General features: G+C 48.3%; 1 protein-coding gene across 4 annotated transcripts in view; it reads left to right on the top strand.

Moving 5' to 3' along the window:
• Positions 1-22,351, top strand: part of Hnf1b (HNF1 homeobox B) — a 54,261-nt gene extending 31,910 nt beyond the window's left edge. For 2 of the 4 annotated variants that reach the window (XM_038325895.1, XM_038325892.1), the window contains exons 5-9: positions 777-937; positions 6,801-6,933; positions 10,875-11,069; positions 13,467-13,585; positions 21,422-22,351. In XM_038325895.1, coding sequence (XP_038181823.1) covers positions 777-937; positions 6,801-6,933; positions 10,875-11,069; positions 13,467-13,585; positions 21,422-21,442 — 629 coding nt within the window. In that variant the 3' untranslated portion in view covers positions 21,443-22,351. Of the gene's footprint in view, positions 1-776; positions 938-6,797; positions 6,934-10,874; positions 11,070-13,466; positions 13,586-21,421 lie in introns of all 4 variants that reach the window. The other 2 variants (XM_038325894.1, XM_038325891.1) reach the window with 1 other exon arrangement.
• The last annotated feature ends 203 nt before the right edge of the window (positions 22,352-22,554 follow it).

The following is a 22,554-nucleotide window of genomic DNA, read 5'->3' as shown; positions in this document are numbered from 1 at the left end:
TTGGAATCTGACCTTAGGAGTCCTAGAATTCAAGAATCGTCTTGTCCGTACCTTGAGGTCTATCTGACTACCAGCTCACCCCGCCAGGCATCTTCGACCTCAGTTCGGAGGTGTTTGACATTATGCGGGCAGCTGGAGGGAGGTTGTCTTCAATCCTCAAATAGCCCTGGAGAGGATGCATTCTTTCTGTTTCATGAGAGGAGATAGAGGTGCAGGGCCCGACCAGGATTTAAACCTACATGTGTCTGTTTATAAACCCTAAAGTCTTCCTACTGCCCCTTCTTGCTAGAAAACATCCTTGTATTGATTGGGACTCTGTCCTACCCTCATTGGTTGCTCTGCCTCCACATTCAGAGAGACTGATGCCTTCAGGAGGTTCAGCTGGCTCTCTCCTGCTTTCCATCCCTCCATCCTCCAACAGAAGTTGACTGAATGACCAAGTGCTAAAACACCGGCACTATAACAAAGAACGGAAATAAAACGGGTCAAAGTGACCTCTCCTGGCCTGGAGAGATGGCTCAGCCATTGCAGGCTAAGGCTCATGACCAAAATGACAAACCATCCTCCCTTCAGAGATCTAACATTCCACAGTCAAAGTAGAGGCCACATCACCCTTACCACAGAGGAAGATAGCTGATAGTTCTTGTCAGTGGACGGGGAGGAGAAATCAATTTTGTTTCTTTGTGGCCCACCATTGAAAACAAAGGGAACCAAGTCCGTGTTCAGGGGCCCCCGTGACACTAATGTTTCCTATTGGGTTCACGTTGTTTTTGCAGGAGTGCGCTACAGCCAGCAGGGAAACAATGAGGTCACTTCCTCTTCAACCATCAGTCACCATGGCAACAGTGCCATGGTGACCAGCCAGTCGGTTTTACAGCAAGTCTCCCCCGGCAGCCTGGACCCAGGCCATAGTCTCCTCTCACCTGATGGTAAAATGGTGAGTACACCTGGGCCATTGTAGCGCCAGGGCCGATAAGATAAGAGGCAAAACAAATACAACTTCTCACAAGGCCTGCCTTAAACAATGAACCATTGTAGCCCCACCGGGGAAAACGGGGGCTGTCCAGAGCAGGAACGGAAAGGTAGACTGGTGACCCAGCCTTTGGCGGGTATAAGAGGTGTTCAGTTTGAACCCAGCCAATAAATCTGACAGAGCTCTGCTCTCATTTTATTGATTGAATGCCTCATAAAGGAGCGAGCCGGGTGGGACACTGTTTATTTTGGGGCTGCCAATGACATTTGTGTTGATAAAATGTTCATTCATCCTTCCCTCCAAGGCCTCCAAAACCAGACTTCTTTTTTAAACCCATAGAGCACCTCACTTTGAAACAAGCCCCCAGACTCCTTCCCCAACTCCTTTGGTTCTGATGAGGGCAGAATCGGGTTGTAGTGGATGGCAAGAGATGGGAGAAATTTCCTGAACCAAGCGAGAGGGAGGACATGACGGCAGGTGCGGGGCGGGGGAGTGGGGTGCGCCTGAAGTAAGAAACGGTGACTCTGAAGGTACAATACCTACTTTCAAATCTCAGCTCTGGCACTTGGTCATGGTGCAGCCTTGGGTGAATTAAGGAACTACTTTGGTTCTCTTTTCCTCGCCTATAAAGTGGAGGTAACAGCAATAGTGTTGTGGAGGAAGTGTGATAACACATATGAAAACACTCAGCATCGTAAATATTTCATGAATGGCAGTGCTGTTACTTCTGTGGCCGTGCCATTTCCTCTGAAGTTTTCTATACCTCTGGCCACAGCCCCACACCCAGATGAACCCTTATCCTGTTCAGTAAGGCTCACCTGAATTTCCAAGGGTTCTAATTCTTTTTTTCCCCCGAGACACTGTTTCTCTGTAGCTTTGGAGCCTGTCCTGGAACTAGCTAGCTCTTGTAGACCAAGCTGGCCTCCAACTCACAGAGATCCATCTGCCTCTGCCTCCCGAGTGCTGGGGATTAAAGGCGTGCGCCACCACTGCCCGGCCTAATTTATATATATATATATATATATATATATATATATATATATATATATATATATATATATATATATATTTAACTTTTATTGAGTTTGTTCTTTGACAATTTTGTACATGTATATAGTGCATTCTGATTCCTGTCACCCCCGTCCTCTCTGAACCCCTCTTTATACCCGAGCACCACCATCCTAGACCCATTCCCCAATTCATGTCTGGCAACACAGAGGCACGGAAGAGGGCTTTTGAGACAACAAGAGGATTACAACACCAACCGTGAGGGTAGGAAATGGAAAACTTTATTCTCTGGGTCACGCTCTGTTTCATGGGAGGGAGGAGCGAGGGTTCCTGACTTCCACACTGAAGGTGGAGCTGCACACATTCCCGGAAGGTGTCTGCCCCCCTCCCACTGCGTGGCCATGGCCGGTGGGGGCTGGAGGGTGGCAGGGAACACTTGCCATTTTAGTCCTTGGTGTGTGTGCTGTGTAGGCAACACAGGAGGAGTGAGTCACAGCTGATCAAGTCTTCAGTTCCTTGGAAGAAAAACAACTTGAAGGTCCTGGGGGAGGGGGGCTGATCTGGACAACTCCAGTTTCAGGAGACCTGAGCTGGCCTCTAGTAGGAGTCTTTGTAAACAAAGATGATGGGCAACCTGGCAGGAAGCATTTTTCAGCTCACCCCCTAAGAGAGACCCTTTCCTCCCTGCCAACAATTGGTGCCCACTACCTTGTAAGAGGCATATATAAGTCTCATATGTAAGTCTTTATAGTCTCTTTTCTCTTTTAATGTTCTTTTAACCTTTACTTTTATTTTATGTGAATGGATATTCTGCCTAAACACGTCTGTATACTGTGTGTGTGTTGGACCCCCTGGGACTGGAGTTACCGATGGTTGTGAGCTGTCGTATTGGTGCTGGAAATTGAACCCAGGTCCTCTGGAAGAGCAGCCAGTGATTTTAACCCCTGAGCCATCTTTCCAGCCCTTAGTCTTTTCTTAACAGTCAATGTAAAAATGCAAACAAGTTAGAGTTAAAGCATTACGCAGGCTTGCCCCAGAAGAAGAGGTTTGTAGAAGAGGCCTTTACTTCTCAGTGGACTAAGAACTCCTACGTGGGGCTGGAGAGGTGACTCAGTGGTCAAGAGAACAAGCTGTTCCTTCAGAGTATTGGAGTTCAATTCCCAGTACTCACACAATGGCTCCCAACTGTCTGTAACCCCAGTTCTATAGGACTTGATACCATCCTCTGAACTCCATGAGCGCTAGGTGTTCATGTGATGAATAGACATACATGCAGGCAAAGCATTCAACACAGAGATTATTATTATTATTATTATTATTATTATTATTATTATTATTATCTCCCAGGTTCTGGGGTAGGGATATCTCAGTAGTAGAGGTTCTTTGCCTAGAAGAATGAAGCCCTAAGCACTGGAAAAGTGAAATAAAATACAATTCCTTGCCTTATCTCTTATTGCTTAAAGGTCCTTGGAGTCTCTCTTTGAGCTCTCTTGCTCTTCTTTAAGGCACAAACGACATTGGCCAGGTCCAGGCCGCTCCATAAACAGCCTGCAGACACGCTCTTGTCCTTTTCTCAGCACTGCCCTCACTGGGCACTGTGGACCAGATTGATGATTGACCAAGACAGCACACCTCAGTGTTAACAAATATCTCCAAGTCTGTTTGCAGGGACTAGCTTCTCACTTGTCTCCAACACCCTGGTTCACATGTTATGTCACTCCTGCAGGGTGCTCAAACTCGAATCTGTTCTGTTAATGTATAACAAGTACATCCCAGACCGTGTTTCACCCAACGCAAGAGTGGAACATGGCTTAAAAAGAGCGTGATGGGTTGGAGAGAGAGCTCAGAGGGTAACACACATGCTGCATAAGGAATACACATTACACTGATGAGTGTGTGCTTGAAGTAATACCAAGTGGCAACACACACACACACACAAAGAGAAAAAGAGAGAGAGAAAGAGAGAGAGAGAGAGAGAGAGAGAGAGAGAGAGAGAGAGAGAGAGAGATTTAAAAAAATAAAACAGGCACATGGGCAAGGGAATCCAAATGTGCAGTCTTGGCTCTGACATGTACCAAAATAGGGTCAAAGAATTGCTTAGCTTCCGTGTTTTCATTTGCAAAATGGGAGAAATAATACCGTGTGCTAGAGTTGGTGTGAAGATTACTTATAGCTCTGTTTGAGAGCAGGCCCTTCCCCATGCCAAAAGAGCAGAGCTAGTTAAGGCTGTAATTTGTGTATGCTGGGTTTTTTTTTTTGTTGTTGTTGTTCAACTATGGGACTACCAATTGAGACCTTTCTCTTCTTTCTTCCTTTCTTTCTTTCTTTCTTTCTTTCTTTCTTTCTTTCTTTCTTTCTTTCTTATTGGAAAAAAAGTTTAGAGACATTTCTTAAACTTGCTAAATTTCACCTTCTTTTTCTGCAAGATAGGGCTAATAGCCCTAACCTCACATGTTGTAGGCACATAAAGAAATTACCGTATCAAAGGTATTATATAATCCAGGCTCTCCAAATTGTTGTGTTAAGAGTTATCATGGTATCTTTGGCAACTCTCTGGCTTCCTTCCATCCTTTGGCAACCCTCTGGCTTCCTTCCATCCTGGAAGCAAGCAGAAAGTAATGGTTACTTCTTAGAGTGGGAAGTCACCTGACCAAGGTTGCCAAGCACAGTAAGCAGATGATATTGAAAATCTAGCAAAACTTAACTTGAACTTGGATTCCCTTGCTTACTTTCCAGTGACATACAGCTCATCTATATGTCTCGTCTGAGGGTCAGTTTCTTAATATGTGACCCGGGGACAAAAGTCATAATGTTTGTCCTGTTTGCGCCATTATGGACTGAGGACTTCTGGGAAAGTGGCTTACAAATAGTAAAGCCACACCTAATCATTTTTGTCATTGATACCCACATTCTGTGGTACCCTCAAACTGAAGTGCTGAGGGGGGTGGCCTGTACTCCTCCACTGGCTTTCCCCTCAAGACCATATTACAAAAGGGATTTGGTCTGAGGGCAGGTCGCAGTTTCTTTCTTTCTTTCTTTTTTTTTTTTTATGACTCTGACATTTTGAAAAACAAGTCCAGCAAACAGGCTGGTTCTCTCTTGTTTGATGTGGTCAAAATTCCTTATTGGTCATGTGACCTCTAACTCATTTCTTGATGTTCATTTTAAAAACACAAACAAACCTATTTAAGATCCCACCCACCCCCTACCTCCCTTTTTCAAGTTAACCTTGGAAAGTGCCGGGTTGACCAGAAGGACCGGGTGGGAGCTCTCCTCTTTCCAGGTACTAGTGTGAGACTGAGAACCTGAAGGACTCTAGCGAACAGGAAGCTGTCAGTGAAGGAGCTGCATGTGTGATGGACCCTCTTCAGGTTTCCTGGTACTCTCAGTGATACCTGGGTCTTCTTAGGATGAGAGAAGGTCTTTTCTTAAGAAAAAAATAGAGCTGGGTGGTGGTGGCTCACTCTTTTAATCCCAGCACTCGCAAGGCCGAGGCAGGCAGCTCTCTGTGAGTTCAAGAGCCAGCCTGGTCTACAGAGTGAGTTCCAGGACACCAGGACTATGCAGAAAACCTTGTCTCAAAAACACAAAAATTAGAAATTATTTCAAAACTATGAATGGTAAATTACTTGGAAAAAGTCTGCATATCAAGCTGATTTTTATATATGGTTATAAGAGGACATTAGAAATATTTTTGATTAATACTGGGATCAAAACGACACATTTTCACAGTGGTTTTTATTTAGTACTATTGAGAAAATTCCAGCCGGTGGGCTAATAGACACCTTTGTTAAAGCAAGGGTGAGCCCCAGGTAGGATTTGATACTTTTTTACAACTATACACCAGGAAAGATGAAAAATAGGAAAAGAGATTAGTCAGGACAAATAAAAGAATTAAATATAGCAGTTGTAGACAAATGCATGCAAGAACTGGTCCGCTTCACCTATGAATCTGCCATTAAAATGTAAATGGTGAAACACAGGAGAGACGGGTTAAGTTGTCCTTAGTGGCCTCAGCGCTTTGACTGAAGACGGAGGAGGAGGGAGGGAGGAGGGGGAGCAATTTTAAAGTACGGTGAAGATTTGGGGGAAAAATAAAAATCTTAACTCCCCACACTCTTAGTAATTAATTACTAAGAGGCAGAAGGAGATTCTCGTATAAAATAGGTTAAAAATGGCGCCCAGGGCAGACTGACCCTACTTGAAGAACAGGCGGGTGTACCATTTTAGAGCTTCAGGGTCTCAGGCAGGATGCATGTCTACTCTTGGTCTCAGTTTTCACCTGGAAAATGGGCACGTCAGAACTCTTGGGACTCCAGTGAGCTGATGTGTGAGCAGGGCTCAGGGAGCACCCTGCACTCCTTCCCGGTTCCGAGTCTACCCTCACTGGATCCTTCCCGGTTCCGAGTCTACCCTCACTGGATCCTTCCCGGTTCCAAGTCTACCCTCACTGGGGATCTTAGGGCATCGCCTCGTTTTTATTTTTAGCAGTCTCCTGTCTCCAGCATCCATCACATAAAAGGTAGGAAATCGGGACGGAGGGCACCCGAATAGTGAGCAGGTGACACTCATGTAACACACAAACAGAAGGACTTGTCAATCAAGCTGGCATGTCAAAGAATGGACAGATACCATGGCCATGAGGACAGAGCCCTGGCTGTCACTATCCTCCCCTCTGCTTCTAGAACGGAGTCTGCCTGCTGTTTAACTTTGGTTGTTAGGTGAATGGATCAGTTGCTGAGTGGTAGCATTCTGGAAACAGCCCTCCCCTTGGTGGTTTAACCCCACTCACGCTGCCCTTCTTTTTCCTCTCCAGCAGATCACTGTCTCAGGAGGAGGACTGCCCCCCGTCAGCACCTTGACGAATATCCACAGCCTCTCCCATCACAATCCCCAGCAATCTCAGAACCTCATCATGACCCCCTTGTCTGGAGTCATGGCCATTGCACAGAGTAAGTTCCTCTCTCTGTCAGTAAACCTGCGGGCAGGGAGAGAAATGAAAAGCAAATCAGAACAACAGAAACAGGCACAAAAGGCTCCTGTGAGACCGCCCTGCCACCCCTGCCGCACCTAGAGGATTTTTCAGGGTGGGATGGCTGAGACAGGGTATCACTATCAAGCTGGCCTTGAACCTGTAGCCATCTCCCTGCCCTTACCTCATGACTGGGGTCACAGACATGCTCAGTTGTGCTCAGCACACTTGTAGATTGGACTTTATTTTTTGACTCCTTTCTCTCTCCTCTACCATATCTATCGTACATTTATCCTACAAGAGATATTTTTCTAATGGCTTTGAGTCCAGGTCACATTTTACTAGTTGTGCAGTTGGTTCAAATTGCTATACTTTCTGGGGTTGGAGTTCCTCATCTATAAAATGAGTTGTTAGCACTATGCAGTGATAAGGAATATAGACACGCTTGTAAATCTAGAAAGCAAGACCCATCATAACTTTGGCTTGTACGTCTGTTTCCTGTTCATTCCTAACCCTGTGTATTGTCTTGTGGGGTTGGTGAAGACGGAGCAAGGCTTTGATGGGTTTCTGAAGAAGTCCTTTCATGTCATAGACAAGTCCTGTAAAAATACAGAGGACCCAAAAAGGGTCACTGACTGAGCTTTCTAAATTTTAAAGAGAGGTAGATTGTTTAACACACGCCTGCAGGTGGGTGGTGGCTGAGGTCCCTTTAGCCCCCGGGAGGCTCTGTTCTGCAGCCAGCCTTGCTCCATCAGAGATGGGCCATTGCCAGCTGTGGGAAGGCAGGCATCTTAGAGGTTTTGGACGTTTTTCACCTTCACTGGCACTGAATATCTGAAGGTTTAAACATTTTTCTGCTTCACTGTGACCACTCAGGCAAAGCCATTGTTTCTCAGAATCATCTTTGTGACCTGAGATCTTCCTCAGATGGATCCAGAGATTCCTGAAGGTGGCATGTTGGTTGATTCTTCAACTTTGCACTGCCCCGTGGTCCAGGGCCCCACGCGGATTGCTTCCTTGTCTTGTTCCTGCTTTTTGCTTCCCTCCCTTCCTGTCTCCTAAGAACTGGAATCATATAAGAGAATGGCTTAGGCCTCCTCTGAGGACAGAGAGGGCAGGGACCATTGAAAGCACAGGAATTCATTGAATGACTTTGTGGAACTCTCACCCTGTCCTTAGCTGCTGGGATGGAACTACACTCGGCATTTCCTCTTGCAGAAGGGAAATGGGGATAAAGAGATCTTTAGGAGGTTTAAGAAGTTAAAAGTTACTTCAGAGTCACTTCCATTTCGCTGACCCTCTGGTACATGGGCTACTACAGCAACCAGACCAACACCAGGACTGGGCTGAAGAATGAGATGCTGGCCAGGCGTGGTGGTGCACATCTTTAATCCCAGCACTCGGAGGCAGAGGCAGGAGGATCTCTGTGAGTTCCAGGTCAGCCTGGTGTACAAGAGCTAGTTTCAGGACAGGCACCAAAGCTACACAGAGAAACCCTGTCTCAGCAGGGAGGGGGGGGGATGAGATGCCTAAAACCAGCTTGCTTACCTTCCTAAAGAGTTCATGGTGTTGGGGGAGATGACTCAGCAGGTAAGAGTGGTTGTATGCCACCAAGTCTGATGACCTGAGTTTAATCCCCAGAACCCACCTAAAGGTGAAAAGAGAGAACCGACTCCTGCAAGTTGTCCTTTGACCTATACAGGTACATGCCTGCGCGCATGCACACACACACACACACACACAAACAAACACACACACTACAAAAAGAAAAAGGCCTGTGGGTGAGCTGCCCTTTTCCGTATTTCTTCAAACAAAATAATACACAAATTGCCCCACTTCCTTTCTTCCCATACCAAGCATTGACTAAGACACACCCTCAGCTGTATTAACTTAGGTGCTGTCTGAACTACAGCTTTGCCTAGGGCCATGCTGAATTTTCCACATTTGTTCTCCCCATCCTGTGCACCCATGCATCTCAACCTCCTCACAGTGTCTCCTGCAGCATGCGGACAGGGTGCACACTGACCTCGGGTACAGGTGCGCATGTGCACTGGGGTAGACAGAGCATAAAGAAGGGTGAGGATTGCCAAGAAGTTTGGCTGAGACCCAGTCAGTTAGAGAGAGGTTTCTTGTTTTCTCGTGTGTGCGGGTAGTGGTGGGGGCTCTCTTAGCACTGCGGGACTCTGGACAAGTGGCTTGTCACTGCCAAATCCTCATTATCTTTGCCCCTTCCGGATGAAAGAGGCCACGAGTCACGCACAATGGGGGAGCTAGGATGACACAGAGGTTCTCGGACCTGTACCGGAAGCACACTGGGATCTCAGACTGTAGAAAATGAGGTTCTTGGGGCCCCACTTCTGCAGGTTTTGACTCATTGAGTCTTGGGCGGGGCTCAAGAATGTATGTTTCTTAAAGAGGTCTACTGGGTGGGTCTAAGGCTCAGGCTTGTTTCTGAACTGTGCTCTCCAATGTCATCCAGTCTGGATGGGTTAATATTCTTTTCTGGGCAGAGATTTCCCTATGAGAGTAGTGGGCATGGGATCCTGGATAAACAGAATTCATAGGATTTCCTGGGAGTCATAGGCCAACAATAAGAGGAGGAAAATTGAAATAGAGTATCCAGATGTCAGGCGAGATGCACACTTGGGGAGAAGCTGAGTCCCCCAAGAAGGTAATATTCTAGTGATAGTCTGAGGGTGATCAGAAGCCCCCACGCATCAAGTCCCACGGGGGGGGGGAGGTCAGGAAGAGGGTTATCTGTTCTTCCTTTCTGCTCGAGGGTCTCGCCTTTTACCTTTCTGATAACAGTATCTGCTAGAGCTCCAAGTGGGCATTTGTTGAAGACTTTGAGCTGTCTCCCTGGAGGACTTCCCACAACACTGCTAAGCTCTCAAAGTGTTCTCCCTTGCAGGAAGGCTCTCCAGATCTCCCCTCTGCACTTACCTACAACCGGCCCTCTTCTGGATCCCCTCTTCATCACATCCCCCACTCCTGACTTCCCAGAAAGCATGGACTAAGGGACATTGACAGCTCAGGGACAGAGACTGGGGGATCTTCTCTGCGCATCCTCTGGCCTCTACTGTGATCCTATCTCGTCTTACCCAGGGTCATACTAGGTAGCAACTAGAGCATGGAGACAGGGAGACCCGGGCCTTGCAGTGGTGGCTGGGGTTCAAAGGAAGTCTCGGGATGTAGGCCTGATACCAGAACACAAATGTGGTCCCCATGTTCCCAGAACAGAAAGAAGGCCTGCCCTACTGTCACATCTTTGACTTACTGCTTCCTCCTCCAACCTAGTTCTTTGGGTACCAAAAGCTCTAGCGTATGTCTACTTCACAGACAGGCTGAGTTCTCATGTGTTCTTCCTCTCTCTGCGACTGTCAACAGAGCCAGTTCAACCTCTTCCAGGGGCCTTGCGGGCTCTGTTGTGCATCCTCAGACTTAGTCCTTCTGGGCCTGTGGAAACCTGAGGTTGTGGGAGTGGAGGAGGGGAATGGGAAGGGGGGAATCTGTGGAGGCAGAAGGGGCTGCTGCATACTGCTGCCCCCTATTGGAAGGACAGGTCTGGGTGATAAGCCATACCCAAAAGTAGACATCTTTAACTATGCCAGAGGACACCAGAGCAGACTTCTCATGGTCCAGCATGGGTGGAGCCAGCAAACAAAGTCAGTTTTCCCAGGATTCTGGTGACCTCAAAGGAGCTGAATTTGGGAGGTCATTGGATGATTTGGAGAGACCCTCAGGTTTTCAGAACTTTTATCTTTCGGGTCTTGGTTCCCTTGTTTATAAAGTCATTTTCCATGCAGTCTCTTCCATCACAGGCTCCGCCCCATGACATGCACCCTGAGCAGGGCGAGGCCCCGTCGTCACGTCTGTTCATCCCTGGTGTACCGCTCTGACTCTACTCCCTTGCTCCTACAGGCCTCAACACCTCCCAAGCCCAGAGTGTTCCCGTCATCAACAGTGTGGCCAGCAGCCTGGCAGCCCTCCAGCCTGTTCAGTTCTCCCAACAGCTGCACAGCCCTCACCAGCAGCCCCTTATGCAGCAGAGCCCAGGCAGCCACATGGCCCAGCAGCCCTTCATGGCTGCGGTGACTCAGCTACAGAACTCACACAGTAAGGACACAGCGTTTCTTGGAAGATTACTGGCTCAGCTCTTGGGGTGTCGTTCTTGCTTTCTATCCTCTTCCCTGGCCCCAAGACTCCAAGTGGGGAAGTTTGCAGAGGGAAACCATCAAAGGGGCGTTGGCAAAGCATGTGGATCACACAGAACAGTTTCTCCTTCCCGCCCCTGATGGTCACAGTCGGCCTGCAACTTGTGATCTATTTGCCTCTCTGAAACAGATGCATTTTCTGGAGTCTTAAGTGCCCATAGCCTACAAACTCTGGAAATCTCTAATGGAAAGCCATGAAGCTTGGAGTGGAGATACAGTTCAGTGCCAGAGCATGCACCTAACAGGCAAGAGGCCCTCAGTTCAATCCCTGGCACTGAGGACAAAACAGACAAGGGCTAGAGAGATAGCATAGTCAGTAAAGTGCTTGTTGAACGAGCATGAGAATCTGAGCTTGGATCTCTGGGACCCACATCAAAAATCGGGATGTGGTGACATGGGCCTACAATCCTAGCTCCGGGGAGTGGGGACAGGTAGATCTCTGGGGCTCACTGACCAACAGTTTAGCATATTTGGCGAGTTCAGGCCAGTGGAAGATCCTGTCTCAAAAAACAACACATCACACCAGAGGAGCAACAACTAAGATCATCCTCTGACCTACATATACACGCATGCAGGAACAAATTGCCATCAACCGACATGGAAAATATCACCTGTCCTCTACCAAGTCAAGGAGCACCAGAGTGTCTGCCCTTTGCACGGGGGTCCCCATATTCAGCTTTTATACCGTCCTATATTTACCTATCCCTGCCTTCCATCCTGGCCCCAGGCCTTCCACTATTCTGGCCAAGTCTGGCTATAGCACCAATTTTCAAGTTAAGGAGGGCATTAAAGAAGGGGTGGACATCTTGCCTGTTTCAGGAAGTATCTAGACTAGACTAGTCTTAAACAGCTATGTAGCCACCGGCTACTCTGAGTCTCATTTTCTTTGTGCATAAAAGAGGAATAGTGGCCGGTCAGTGGTGGCACATGCCTTTAATCCCAGCACTCAGGAGGCAGAGGCAAGCGGATCTCTGTGAGTTTGAGGCCAGCCTGGTCTACAAGACCTGGTTCCAGGACAGGATCCAAAGCTACAGAAAAAGCCTGTCTCGAAAAACAAAAAATAAATAAATAAAAGTAAAAAAAAAATAAATGAATAGTGTAATTAGGGAGTAATTATGAACATGAAATAAAAATGTGGGTGACCTGCATTTCATAAGCATAAAGTGTTGTGGAAACGTGTTTACTAAGTCACTCTTAAGAGGCAAGGAGGGCAAAGGAAATCGGAGTCGTTCCTCCAGTTGCTGTGGACACATGGCAAGTCTGAAGCTGACCGGACAACGTGGTTCAGCCTTCTGTCCTTGGGGCTCAGTCCTGACTCAGGCCTGCAGGGCTGGTTTTTAAACAGCACCCCACATTCCAATCACATATCTTTGACTTTTAGAACTCTGCCGCAGCCTGCAGTGGAATCTGGGACTCAGATGTGCCTCACTTGCCTTCCTCTAGAGTCTGGCACTGTGTTCCCTACTCCCCGCATAGGCCTGGGTGGCACCACGGTATCCCAGCAGACCTGACTAGCCATCAGACGAGCTCAGGGGGGCTAGACCAGGAAATAACCAGAAGACAGTGACCTTCACCTCCATTTCACACTGGAGGCCTCCTTGGTAGGGTTCATGTTTTGGGAACATGCTAGTCCCTCCCTCGTGCCCGAGCACCCACATGCTTTCATTAGTTAGTCAGGTGACCTAGGAGCTACATGATTCTTATGGATAGCTAGCATGCATCACAAGGTTCCGCATGCGCTAGGTCAGTACTAAAACAACTAAATGTTGAGTCACATGCTCCTGGAGGTCTTATTTGAGTCAAGTCTCCTTTTGTTTATCCTTCATAGTTCTGTGATGTCATGAGGCTTTGATAGCCTTGCAGTGAAACAGGAATAGCTCAGAAGGAGTCCGTTAACCACACATGCATCTAATCAGTCTTCAACTCAGGGAGGAAGCCTGAAATTTGAATTGTGGCAGAAGCAGTAAGTGCACACTTGGGCAGTTGCTTCGCGTTATCCAGGAGGTGTACTCCATATGCCCAAGGTCGCTTGTTGATGCTTAGGTGCTGAATAGCTTACCCAAAGTCAGGGAAACAGAGGTGTGCACAAGGTATCTATTTAGCTCAAAGCAGCTTAAATGTGATTATTTTCCTACAATAGATGTCATCCTTGTCTTATAAGGGAGGAGACCAAGCCGAGATTAAGTACCTTGAATAAAGAACCAGGATTTCTCCACAGGAGAAATAGGAGGTACAGTGTAGCTTATGGTGATATTGTGACTGTAGATACATTGAATTTGTCTTCTCTCTGTCTCTCCAGTGTATGCCCATAAACAGGAACCCCCTCAGTATTCCCATACCTCCCGGTTTCCCTCTGCGATGGTGGTCACAGATACCAGTAGCATCAATACCCTCACCAGCATGTCTTCCAGTAAACAGGTAATGCCACAGAATGGCGCCAGGGTGTGTGTGTGTGTGTGTGTGTGTGTGTGTGTGTGTGTGTTCATATGATGACTACGGCTGTCGAGGTACCAATGGAGTAAGTATAGACTCAGTCACGGTTTCATGCTTGTGAGACTCTTCTTCAGTCACCTGCTAAGGAGAACCCCTGAGGTCAGAGGGCAAAACAGAAGGGCCCCAGGCCAAAAAGACTTATTGCTCCCCAGCAAGAGTATTAAAGGAAGACTGCAGTGGGATGAGTCAGTGGAGTCCGGATGACATAGCGCTGTCAGACACTGGAATTGAGCATTCCTGACTGGGATGGTTGATGATCCAGAGAAAGGGTTTTTCCAGGAGGGGATGGGAAAGTCAGGATGTCTGTTGAGTTGCCAGCTTTGCAGAGGTGGTCAGTGGGGAAAGAGAAAGGTGGATGGGGCCTTGGGGGCTGATTCTCTTGGTCTAGGGCCCACACTACCCCCAGGCTATAAGCCCCAGGATTAACCTAATTGTGCTAACCTTTTGGGGACTCCCCAGTAGACAGTGTGACTTTTTCAGAGGTCTGTGCCCATTCCATGGTTTATGAAGAAACTCAAATTCAACTTCCTGGTGCACAGAAAGTGGGCGGGGGGGGGGGGGGAATCTGGCAGCTTAGTCACTGCCTCAGAGGATGAGTAATCCCCACCTCCCAAAGAGGGGACGGAGTAATACAGACAACGAGCCAACAGGGAGGGCTGTCGCTCAGACAACTGGACAGGACACTGAGAACCAGAAAACAGGACAAGATGTCTGAACACAGTTGTGGATTCCAGAGTATCACAATAAGACCTTTCAGCAGCCAGGATCTATGTACTGTGGGAACTGTTTGGCCTCTATCGATTGCTAGATAAGGAGGTGACAACCTTGAACTTCATGTCAGAAGCGCCCATCAAGATTTGGTCTTGTTGATCGGCTCCCCCCACTCCTGAGCCCCGTAAGGCACACCTCACCCACTGCTACAAGCTTCCGATCAGATTCTTTCATGAGCCTTGACTCATCTTCTTCTGGCCCTAGAGCAGTGGTTCTCAACCTGTAGGTCACGATCCCTTTGGAGGATAAGGATCCTTTTCACAGGGAACGCTTATCAGATATCCCGCATCTCAGATATTTATGTGACAATTTATGACAGTCGCAAAGTTAGTTACGAAGTAGTAATGAAATAATTTTATGGTTGGGGTCACTATACTATGAGGAACTGTACGAAGGGTCGCGGCATTAGGAAAGTTGGGAACCACTGCCCTAGAGTGAAGTAGGGCAGGCTCTACTGCTTTATTTGAGCTTTCGTTTCTTCGTCTTGAAAATGACAATTGTACCTTCTACTTGTTTCAAGGATTTGGAGAGGTCGTGCATATTAAGTGCCTGGCATATCTTGGATGCCAAACACATGGTTTGGGTTGCTGGGCTCCAAAACTGGAAGTAGAAGGAGAGGTGTGTGGGACCCTCTCCACCACTCCTCTCTCACCAATAACGATTGAAAGACAACCCTCGGGTGCCCTGCCCTTCGACTCTTGACTCCCGTGCCATTTCCCACTCTTTGTAGCCACCAGGGAGAACATTTATCTGTGCTCACCAATCCCATCGGGGGGCAGCCAGGCGCAGCAGCCCTCCTTGGGAATGCCTTCCTCTTTTAAAGGGTTATCCATCCATCTACCGCTTGGGCAGCCCTAGACAGGGCAGTAATTAATTATCCCTGTCTTTCCCACATTGACTTTGATGCTTGCTTGTTGAAACGAGTCCTCTGGATTCAGGAAATAGTCTCTTAACCTGCTTCAAGAAGCTCCCAGAGATGCTGCCATCACCCCCACGTGACTTCTGCCCTCCACTGGGCAGAGTGGCTAGTCAACCTTGAAGCTGCCTAAGCAGCTTCCTTGATCTATTATGAAGTTGTCTCTATAGTCCAGAACGTCTCACAAGTGGCCACACCCTCATCTCTGCAACGCTGAAGATGCTTATAATACTAATAAGAATTCTTTAAAAATTCTCAGGTGGCCATGATGGTACATAGCTTGTAATAGCAGGACACGGGAAGCTGAGGCAAGAGGAGCATTGTCTCAAAAGAAAAATGTAATGCTTTATAGTTTATACCTCTCGCTGGTGAATACCATCATTTTCATCCAGTTGTGGTCTTCTAAGTTCAAAGGCTGAAACCCAGAGTGGGAAGTGACCTACCCAAGGTCATGCAGGTGAACTTAGCCCCCAGACTTCAGGTTTTGATCCCAAATCCCGGACTCTTTCCATTTAAACGCCCACGCTCTCTCCTGAAGTGCCCATGGCAATCGTCGATGCTTTTGTTGTTGTAAGTGGTTTAGAACGGGGGGGGGGGAAGGGGGGACACGAAGCACATGTGCTCAGTTTCAATCAGAAAACTTCCTTGGAACCAAAGCAGCAGGAAGAACAGAAGAGGGTAGACTGAAGCCACACCCCTCTTCCCTAGGCACCAGGGACATGAGCAGCTTTTGTTCTTTCTTCCTTTTAAAGTGTCCTTCTCCGTGAGCAGACAGCATTCTTGTAAGGGAGCGCCGACAGAAAGAAGGAATATAGAAGGAGAGAGATGGTTTCAAAACCATTGCTAGGTGTTAGAGCATGTGAGATATATGGGAGAAAATGGGTCCTGGGTCAAGTATGTTCCAGGGATGCTAGTTTAAACAGAGCCTGCTGGGAAGGGCTTCTCAGGACAGTCCATGTGCTGGCGTGTGTGTGGAACCAGCAACTAGTGCCTGCCGTGGCTGGGCCATGGAGATACACCCTGGACCGCGCTATCTTACAGGCATTGTATGGTGGCTGGAAAAGCCACCTGAGTTAATTCAGACTCCACCAGCCCCTGCTGTGTGAACTTGGGCAGCTTTTCCCCTTTAAGACTACTAAAACTGTGGCTGGCTTTATAAATGGGGACACTCTACCCCGTCTCACAAGTGCCTAACAGGGTGTCAGGGCGTAGTCGAGAGCAGAGGGAAGCTCCCTCTCTATTCCTTCTTCTGTCTGTGCTCCTTTATGAGCCCATCATCTCCCCTCCTGACTTCTTCAGCATCTACCTCAGTGTTTGGTCTCTATGTGGTTATAGGAGGCTCTGGCAACAACATGTTTTCCAGATTATGGTCCTCTCTCCCAAAGGCTCATCATCTTGGGTCTAGGCTCCAGATCACTGTTTTCCTTGCTGCTAGATTGGGCCATGGTATATGTTCAGTGGATGGATGGATCAATCGATAAATGAGGGGATGGATTCAGAACTGGTGCTTTTTAGTACCTTCGATTTCCAACAAACATTCAAGCTACTGTTCTACAATATATTATCTTGCTAACTCTCCTACTCCTGCCAGGTAGATATTTTTATGCAGAAATCCAAGGCTCAAAGATAAAGAGGGAGATGAATAATTTCACACAATTGTAAACTCCACGGCTCTCACCTCCCAAGATCTCTCTCTCCCTTTCTTCCCTCCTTCCTTTCTTGCTTTTGAGTTGATGATTTCAGTGCTTTGGGTAGCCTCTGAAGCAATTGCTGCTTTCCTGGAAGATGGAAAAGAGCATGTTTCTATGTTAGCAGAAGGGGAACAATGATTGGGAACCTAGTGGCTTGAAACTCACGGCACAAACAAGCCTGGCATCAATTTTGCAGCGATATTCCTTCCTCTGCTTCCCAAATGCTGTTTACAGCCATGTGCTGCCATACTTGGCTTCTGATAGCTATGCATGCTTAAGCACCATAATTCTGAGGCAGGGTTGTGCATGTATAAGGAAGGCTAAATCTAGACTGTGAACTTGTAGCTGTCTGACTCCGGTACTTACTGTTGCTACTACAGACCTGCCTCGGGGCCCTCCAGGATGTTGTTTCAGGAATCATTAGCTGCCACGAGTCCTTCTGTAGCTCCTGCCCTCGTCCTTCCCAGAGAATTTGTCCCTTCCTCTTCAACTGTTGGGTGTTGTGAGTTATGCTCTGAGAGGGTTTGTGTCTGGGCTCCTGTATAGCAGAGACTACACAAGAAATGACTTCAGTCACAACCAGCGTGTGCAGGCTGTGAGCTGGCTCCTGCTCCCATAGCTCTCTCCACCCATCCTTTCACTTCCTAGTTTATGGAGCGGTCAGGAGAAGCCCCAGAGGTCCCGACAAGAGAAGGCGGGCTGCTTCCTGTTGGGTCCTCTGCAGCCAGCCCTTCTTGTCAGTCATTTTCATCGTGGGGGGGGGGGGAAGCAAGATAGATGATGGCTAGCAGTGCTAAGCCTGGGAGCTGGCAGACCAAGACTCAAAATTTTACTACATATGCCCTTGGGGAATATGTCAAGGCTCAGTTTCCTTCTGTATACAATGAAATCTCTTTCGCGGGATCATTGCAAGGACTGATTGCAAGAAGTCCCCAGTAGAATATATCCCTCTGTGTTTGACCCAAGGGAACATCCGGTCCATGGAATCTTTCTGATCCAGAGCATCAGAAAGAGGTTTACAAATGACCAAGAATTATTTCCCCCTGTAGTCTCACTCAGATCTTTTTATAAAGCTGATCTGTTTCTGTTTTATGTGTTAGTGTTTTGCCTATGTGTATCTCTGCACCATGTACATGTAGTGCCCAAGGACACCAGAAACAGGTGTTGAGTTCCCTGGGACTGGAGCCCTAGGTGCCATATGGGTGCTGGGAACTGAACTCCAGTCCTTTGTAAGAGCAGCAAGTGCTCCTAACCTCTGAAGCTGACGCTCTGCACCACCCCTGTGGGTACCAACGTAGCCCAAGCTCAGGCTTCTCTTGTCTCTAGCTGATCTCTTTCAATGGCCCTTGACTCCCACTTCCGCTCTTCCACACAACACTGTGGTCCGATTGCAGCAGCCAGAGTGGTCTCTTCAAGAGAAAAATCAAGCCTGTGCCTCCCCTGTCAAAGCTCCCCAATAGCTTTCCATAGCAACCAAATGAAGAGGAGAGGTACAAGCTCTGGGTGATCAGGCTGCTGCTGCTGCTGCTGGAACAAGGGACTCACAACAGCTGACAAGTGATCACACTCAGTATTGTGCATTTGGCCTCGTCTGCCTGGAACACACTTTGTGGGACTTGACATGCTTGTTCTTTCACTTAATTCAATTCACGTGTCACTGCCTCCCTCAATGAGTCCTCCTTTCCCTCAAGTCAGCCTAACTTACCAGGCTTGTTTTTGGAAGAGTATTCCTCTCCACCTACGAGCTGGTGACTTAGGATGTGACGTTTAGTGGCATATTGTTCAAACTCACCAGAATGTAACCTGTATGAGATGCCAGGCCGGTCCTGTTCGCAGTTGCACGCCCTGGACACACAGCAGGCAGTCAGCAATGGACTGAATGGATAAATAACAGCCGCCCACCTCAGAGCGTAGACAGAAGCCAGAAGGATGGCTCAGCAGGTAAAGACAAGTGACCTGAGTAGATCCCTAGCACTCGTGCAGTGAGAACGGAGAACTGACTTTTGCAAGGTGCCCTCTGACCTTCACACACAAGCTGTGGCATGTGCAAGCCTGTGCCCTTGCCGTAAATGAATGCTAAAAACTGATGCGAGATAGAAGGCTGTGTAAGCAAAACCTAAGCAGTGTCTGCACACAGTGGAACCGCAGCACGCGTTAGCTACCGCCATTATGTAACAAATCCTCAGGGGATGAAGGCCTCAGCCACCACACCCTCAGACGGGTCATAGGGTGCTCCTCTGAGCCGGGCCCCCATGGAACTGGGTGTGCTAGGACCCCAGCGTACACCTTATCAGATGTTTATGTTTAGACTCTGAGGGGAGCAAATAATTCCAGTTCCCTTGACAACATTTAGGGCTCTGCCACCATTTTATTATGTGAGCAAACATCTGATAGCTGGGAAGTCCACCCCTAATGACAGGCCATAGGGTCTCACTGGCGTCTCCTTATCTGCCCTTCTTGTTTGCGCTTCTGCCGAAACCTGCGAGGTCACAGCCATTTTCTCTCTCTTCCACCTGAAATCTGAAAATTGGAAGGAAAAGGGGAGGGGCTGATATTGGGAAGTAAAGAGACTCGAGAGTGGGGGTGGGCAGAGGCAAGCAGAGGAGGAGAAGGGTATCGGGGGATCCTGACAGAGGCCCCAAGAATGTAGGAGGAGCAGAAACCCAGCTCCTGACGCAAATGCATAGCTCAGGCCCACTCGTAGGGGCCCTCAAGAGCAGCAAGAACAGAGGAAGGGGCCTGTCCTGGACGTTATTAATAATGACCACACAAACACCATGGAGGCAACATCACCTGTACTGGTGTGTCAAGCCCGCTGTAGCTTCCCTTCTGTAGAGGAAGAAACCGAAGCACAAAGACTAATGTGACTGAGAACAAAGGCTAAGCAGAAAGAATGCTCTTAGCCAGCGACACATGCTGGAGGTCACTCAAAACCAGCCTGAGGCTCGGTTCCAGTCTTCCTGGGTCTGAACCGTTGGGCCAATCCAGCTTACACTGAACCTTGATTTTTCTAAATCTGTCATGACATTGTGATGACCTCATGGGGTCGTAGTTGAGAGCCCTTATTAGTAAGAAAATAAAGGAATAATAGGACTGTGTTTATATGGGTTCACGGGTGTGATGCGTGTGTTTGAAGGGAGCATCTTGTAAAAACAAGCCACTAGGCCAAAAGGAAACCTTCAATGCTATCAAAAGTAAAAGAGTGGGAAGGGAAGGGAGGGGAAACATGAGTCTGAAAGAGGAGCCCTGCTTTTCTGAAATAATCACAGGGGAGCCCTGGGCTCCGGAAGGGGAGGCTGCCTCACATGGCTCCTGTGGCTCCTCCCAGAGGGTGGTTCCAGACACTCTGAGGTCTCCTTCCCTGGCCCTTCCAGATGTGTGGCATCAAACACTGTCAGCCCTTGACTTCTTTTCCTAATGGTAACAGTCCTTAAAAGTTCTTTCTATTTTAATTAATTTATTTTTATTTCGCATGGCCTCATTTGCCTGCCTGTATGTCTGTGTGAAGTTTCAGATCACCTGAACCTGGAGCTACAGGCAGTGTTGAGCTGCTACGTGGGTGCTGGGAGTTGAACCCAAGTTCTCTGGAAGAGCAGCCAGTGCTCTTAACTGCTCAACCCTCTCTCTAGCCCCATCCTTGAAAGTTCTTAGGATTTTCAAAGCCCTCTCCCTGGTGGAAACTTTGAGTAAAGGGACATCTTCTCACCCGCTAAGGCCTTGCTGCTTCTGGTAGCTCAACGGTGTCCCAGAGCCTGGGGAGTTCTTAGACATACACACTCCTGGAGCTGGCAAGGTGGCTCAGCTGGTGAAGGAGCTTGCGGCCAAGCCTATCAACCTGAGTTTGATCCTGGAACTCACATAGTCGAAGGGGAGTTGTCCTCTGGCCTCCACATGTGCACTGTGAGTGCCCGCACACACAAAGAAATCAATGTAAATGATTTTCAAACTGCAAATGCAAACTCCCAGGCCTGATCCAGGCCTAAGAATTGGAAGTGGATCAATGTTTTCACAGGATCCTTGTCCTGGTTGTTCCGTCCGGTTGTTTAGGGCGCTGTGCTGCTAACAGTCTCAGGAAGACTTCCACAAGAGGCCTAGAACTCCCCACCCTGCTGCTGTGTGATCTCCCTGAGCGCTGTGTAAATGTCATTGTCACAAAACCCTCAGCAAATCAGGACTGTTTCAGGGTCTCCAGCAATGCGCTTCTTTCCTCAGAAGTGCCAGGGAAAAGCTTTCCCACAGGGAGTGTGTTTCAGCAACCCCATTCCAGCCCCCACCTCCAAGTCCTTTGCTGGCCGAGTCGCGTGTCTGCTCCCTTGGAGAAGCTAAACTGATGGCCTGCGTGCACATGGCTAAACCCTTTCTCCCCTCTCTCTTCCTCTGCAGTGTCCACTGCAAGCCTGGTGATGCCTATGTAACCACCCACTTTGTGTGCAGCGGCAAGGATCCCATTTTCCACACCATCAAGTCTCGCTGGGCAGCTGTTGTAGAAAAGCTTAGGGACTCGGCGAGCACCCGGGAGCCCAGGAGAGGTTCCCACTTACCCGACACCCTACAGACACCTTGAACAACCTGCTCTCTCAGGGTGCAGCCTGAAGCCCTGCTTCCCTTCTCCGCAGTATTGTCTTGCCGCCTCCCGAGTGCTTGTTTCTCCCAGAGTCGGCTGGTGCACCACGGTGCAACAGGAAGCGAGAAAACTGTGGAGTCTATGCTGCACTCCGTCGAACAAACTGATGCAAAAACTTGAATCTGTTACTGAAATGACGAGGAGGACCGAGGAGGATGTGTGCTATTGAACTGAGCCAGACACTGTAAATACTGACAGACTCCCTCCCCCATCCCAGATGATCTCGAGATTTCTTCTAAAGAAGTAAATTTGTCCAATGCGTGTAAACTATAAACTATTGTAATTAAGTGCAATTTCCCTTCCAGATATCTCCCCCACCCTGTATATAATACTAAAGTGTCTATCACTTTTCTTTGTCAAGGTCAGAGTTGGAATTCCAAGAGTAACTTGTTCCCTTCCCCCTCCCCATGGAAAAACACCTGCAGTGGGAAATGAATCTCTTCACCACCCCCCCGGCCACAGGGATGGCATTCTGTGGATAGACGGCCAGCTTGCTCTGCTCTGCTGATGTTAAGACACACCTCTGGATCTCCAGGGAGTGAGACATTAGTGGCAGCCTGATGACCTAGCTTCCTGTGGGCCTGGGGCTTGGCCAGTGGATCCTCCAAGAAATCCCAGGACAGGGACGCCGTCTGGCTGACAGCCATCTCAGGAAGCCTCCCATTAAAGCAATTTATTTTGTCACTGTGCAGAGTCTCGTGTTTCTCATACCTCTTCCCCTGCTATGGTTTCACCAAGAACCCCCGGCCTGGTCTCTGAGATTCCCCAGTGAGCCCACTGAAAACACTGTGTGTCCGCTGGGCTGGCCTGTACTCGGGTCGTCTTCCTCAAGTGTTCGTGCTGGCTTTCTCACACTTCCATGTGGGAAAACAGTTATTGCTCCATCAGACAT

The sequence above is a fragment of the Arvicola amphibius genome, chromosome 4 (assembly GCF_903992535.2).
Source record: "Arvicola amphibius chromosome 4, mArvAmp1.2, whole genome shotgun sequence".
Classification (NCBI taxonomy): Eukaryota; Metazoa; Chordata; class Mammalia; order Rodentia; family Cricetidae; genus Arvicola; species Arvicola amphibius.
This window is presented reverse-complemented; position numbering and strand designations above follow the sequence as displayed.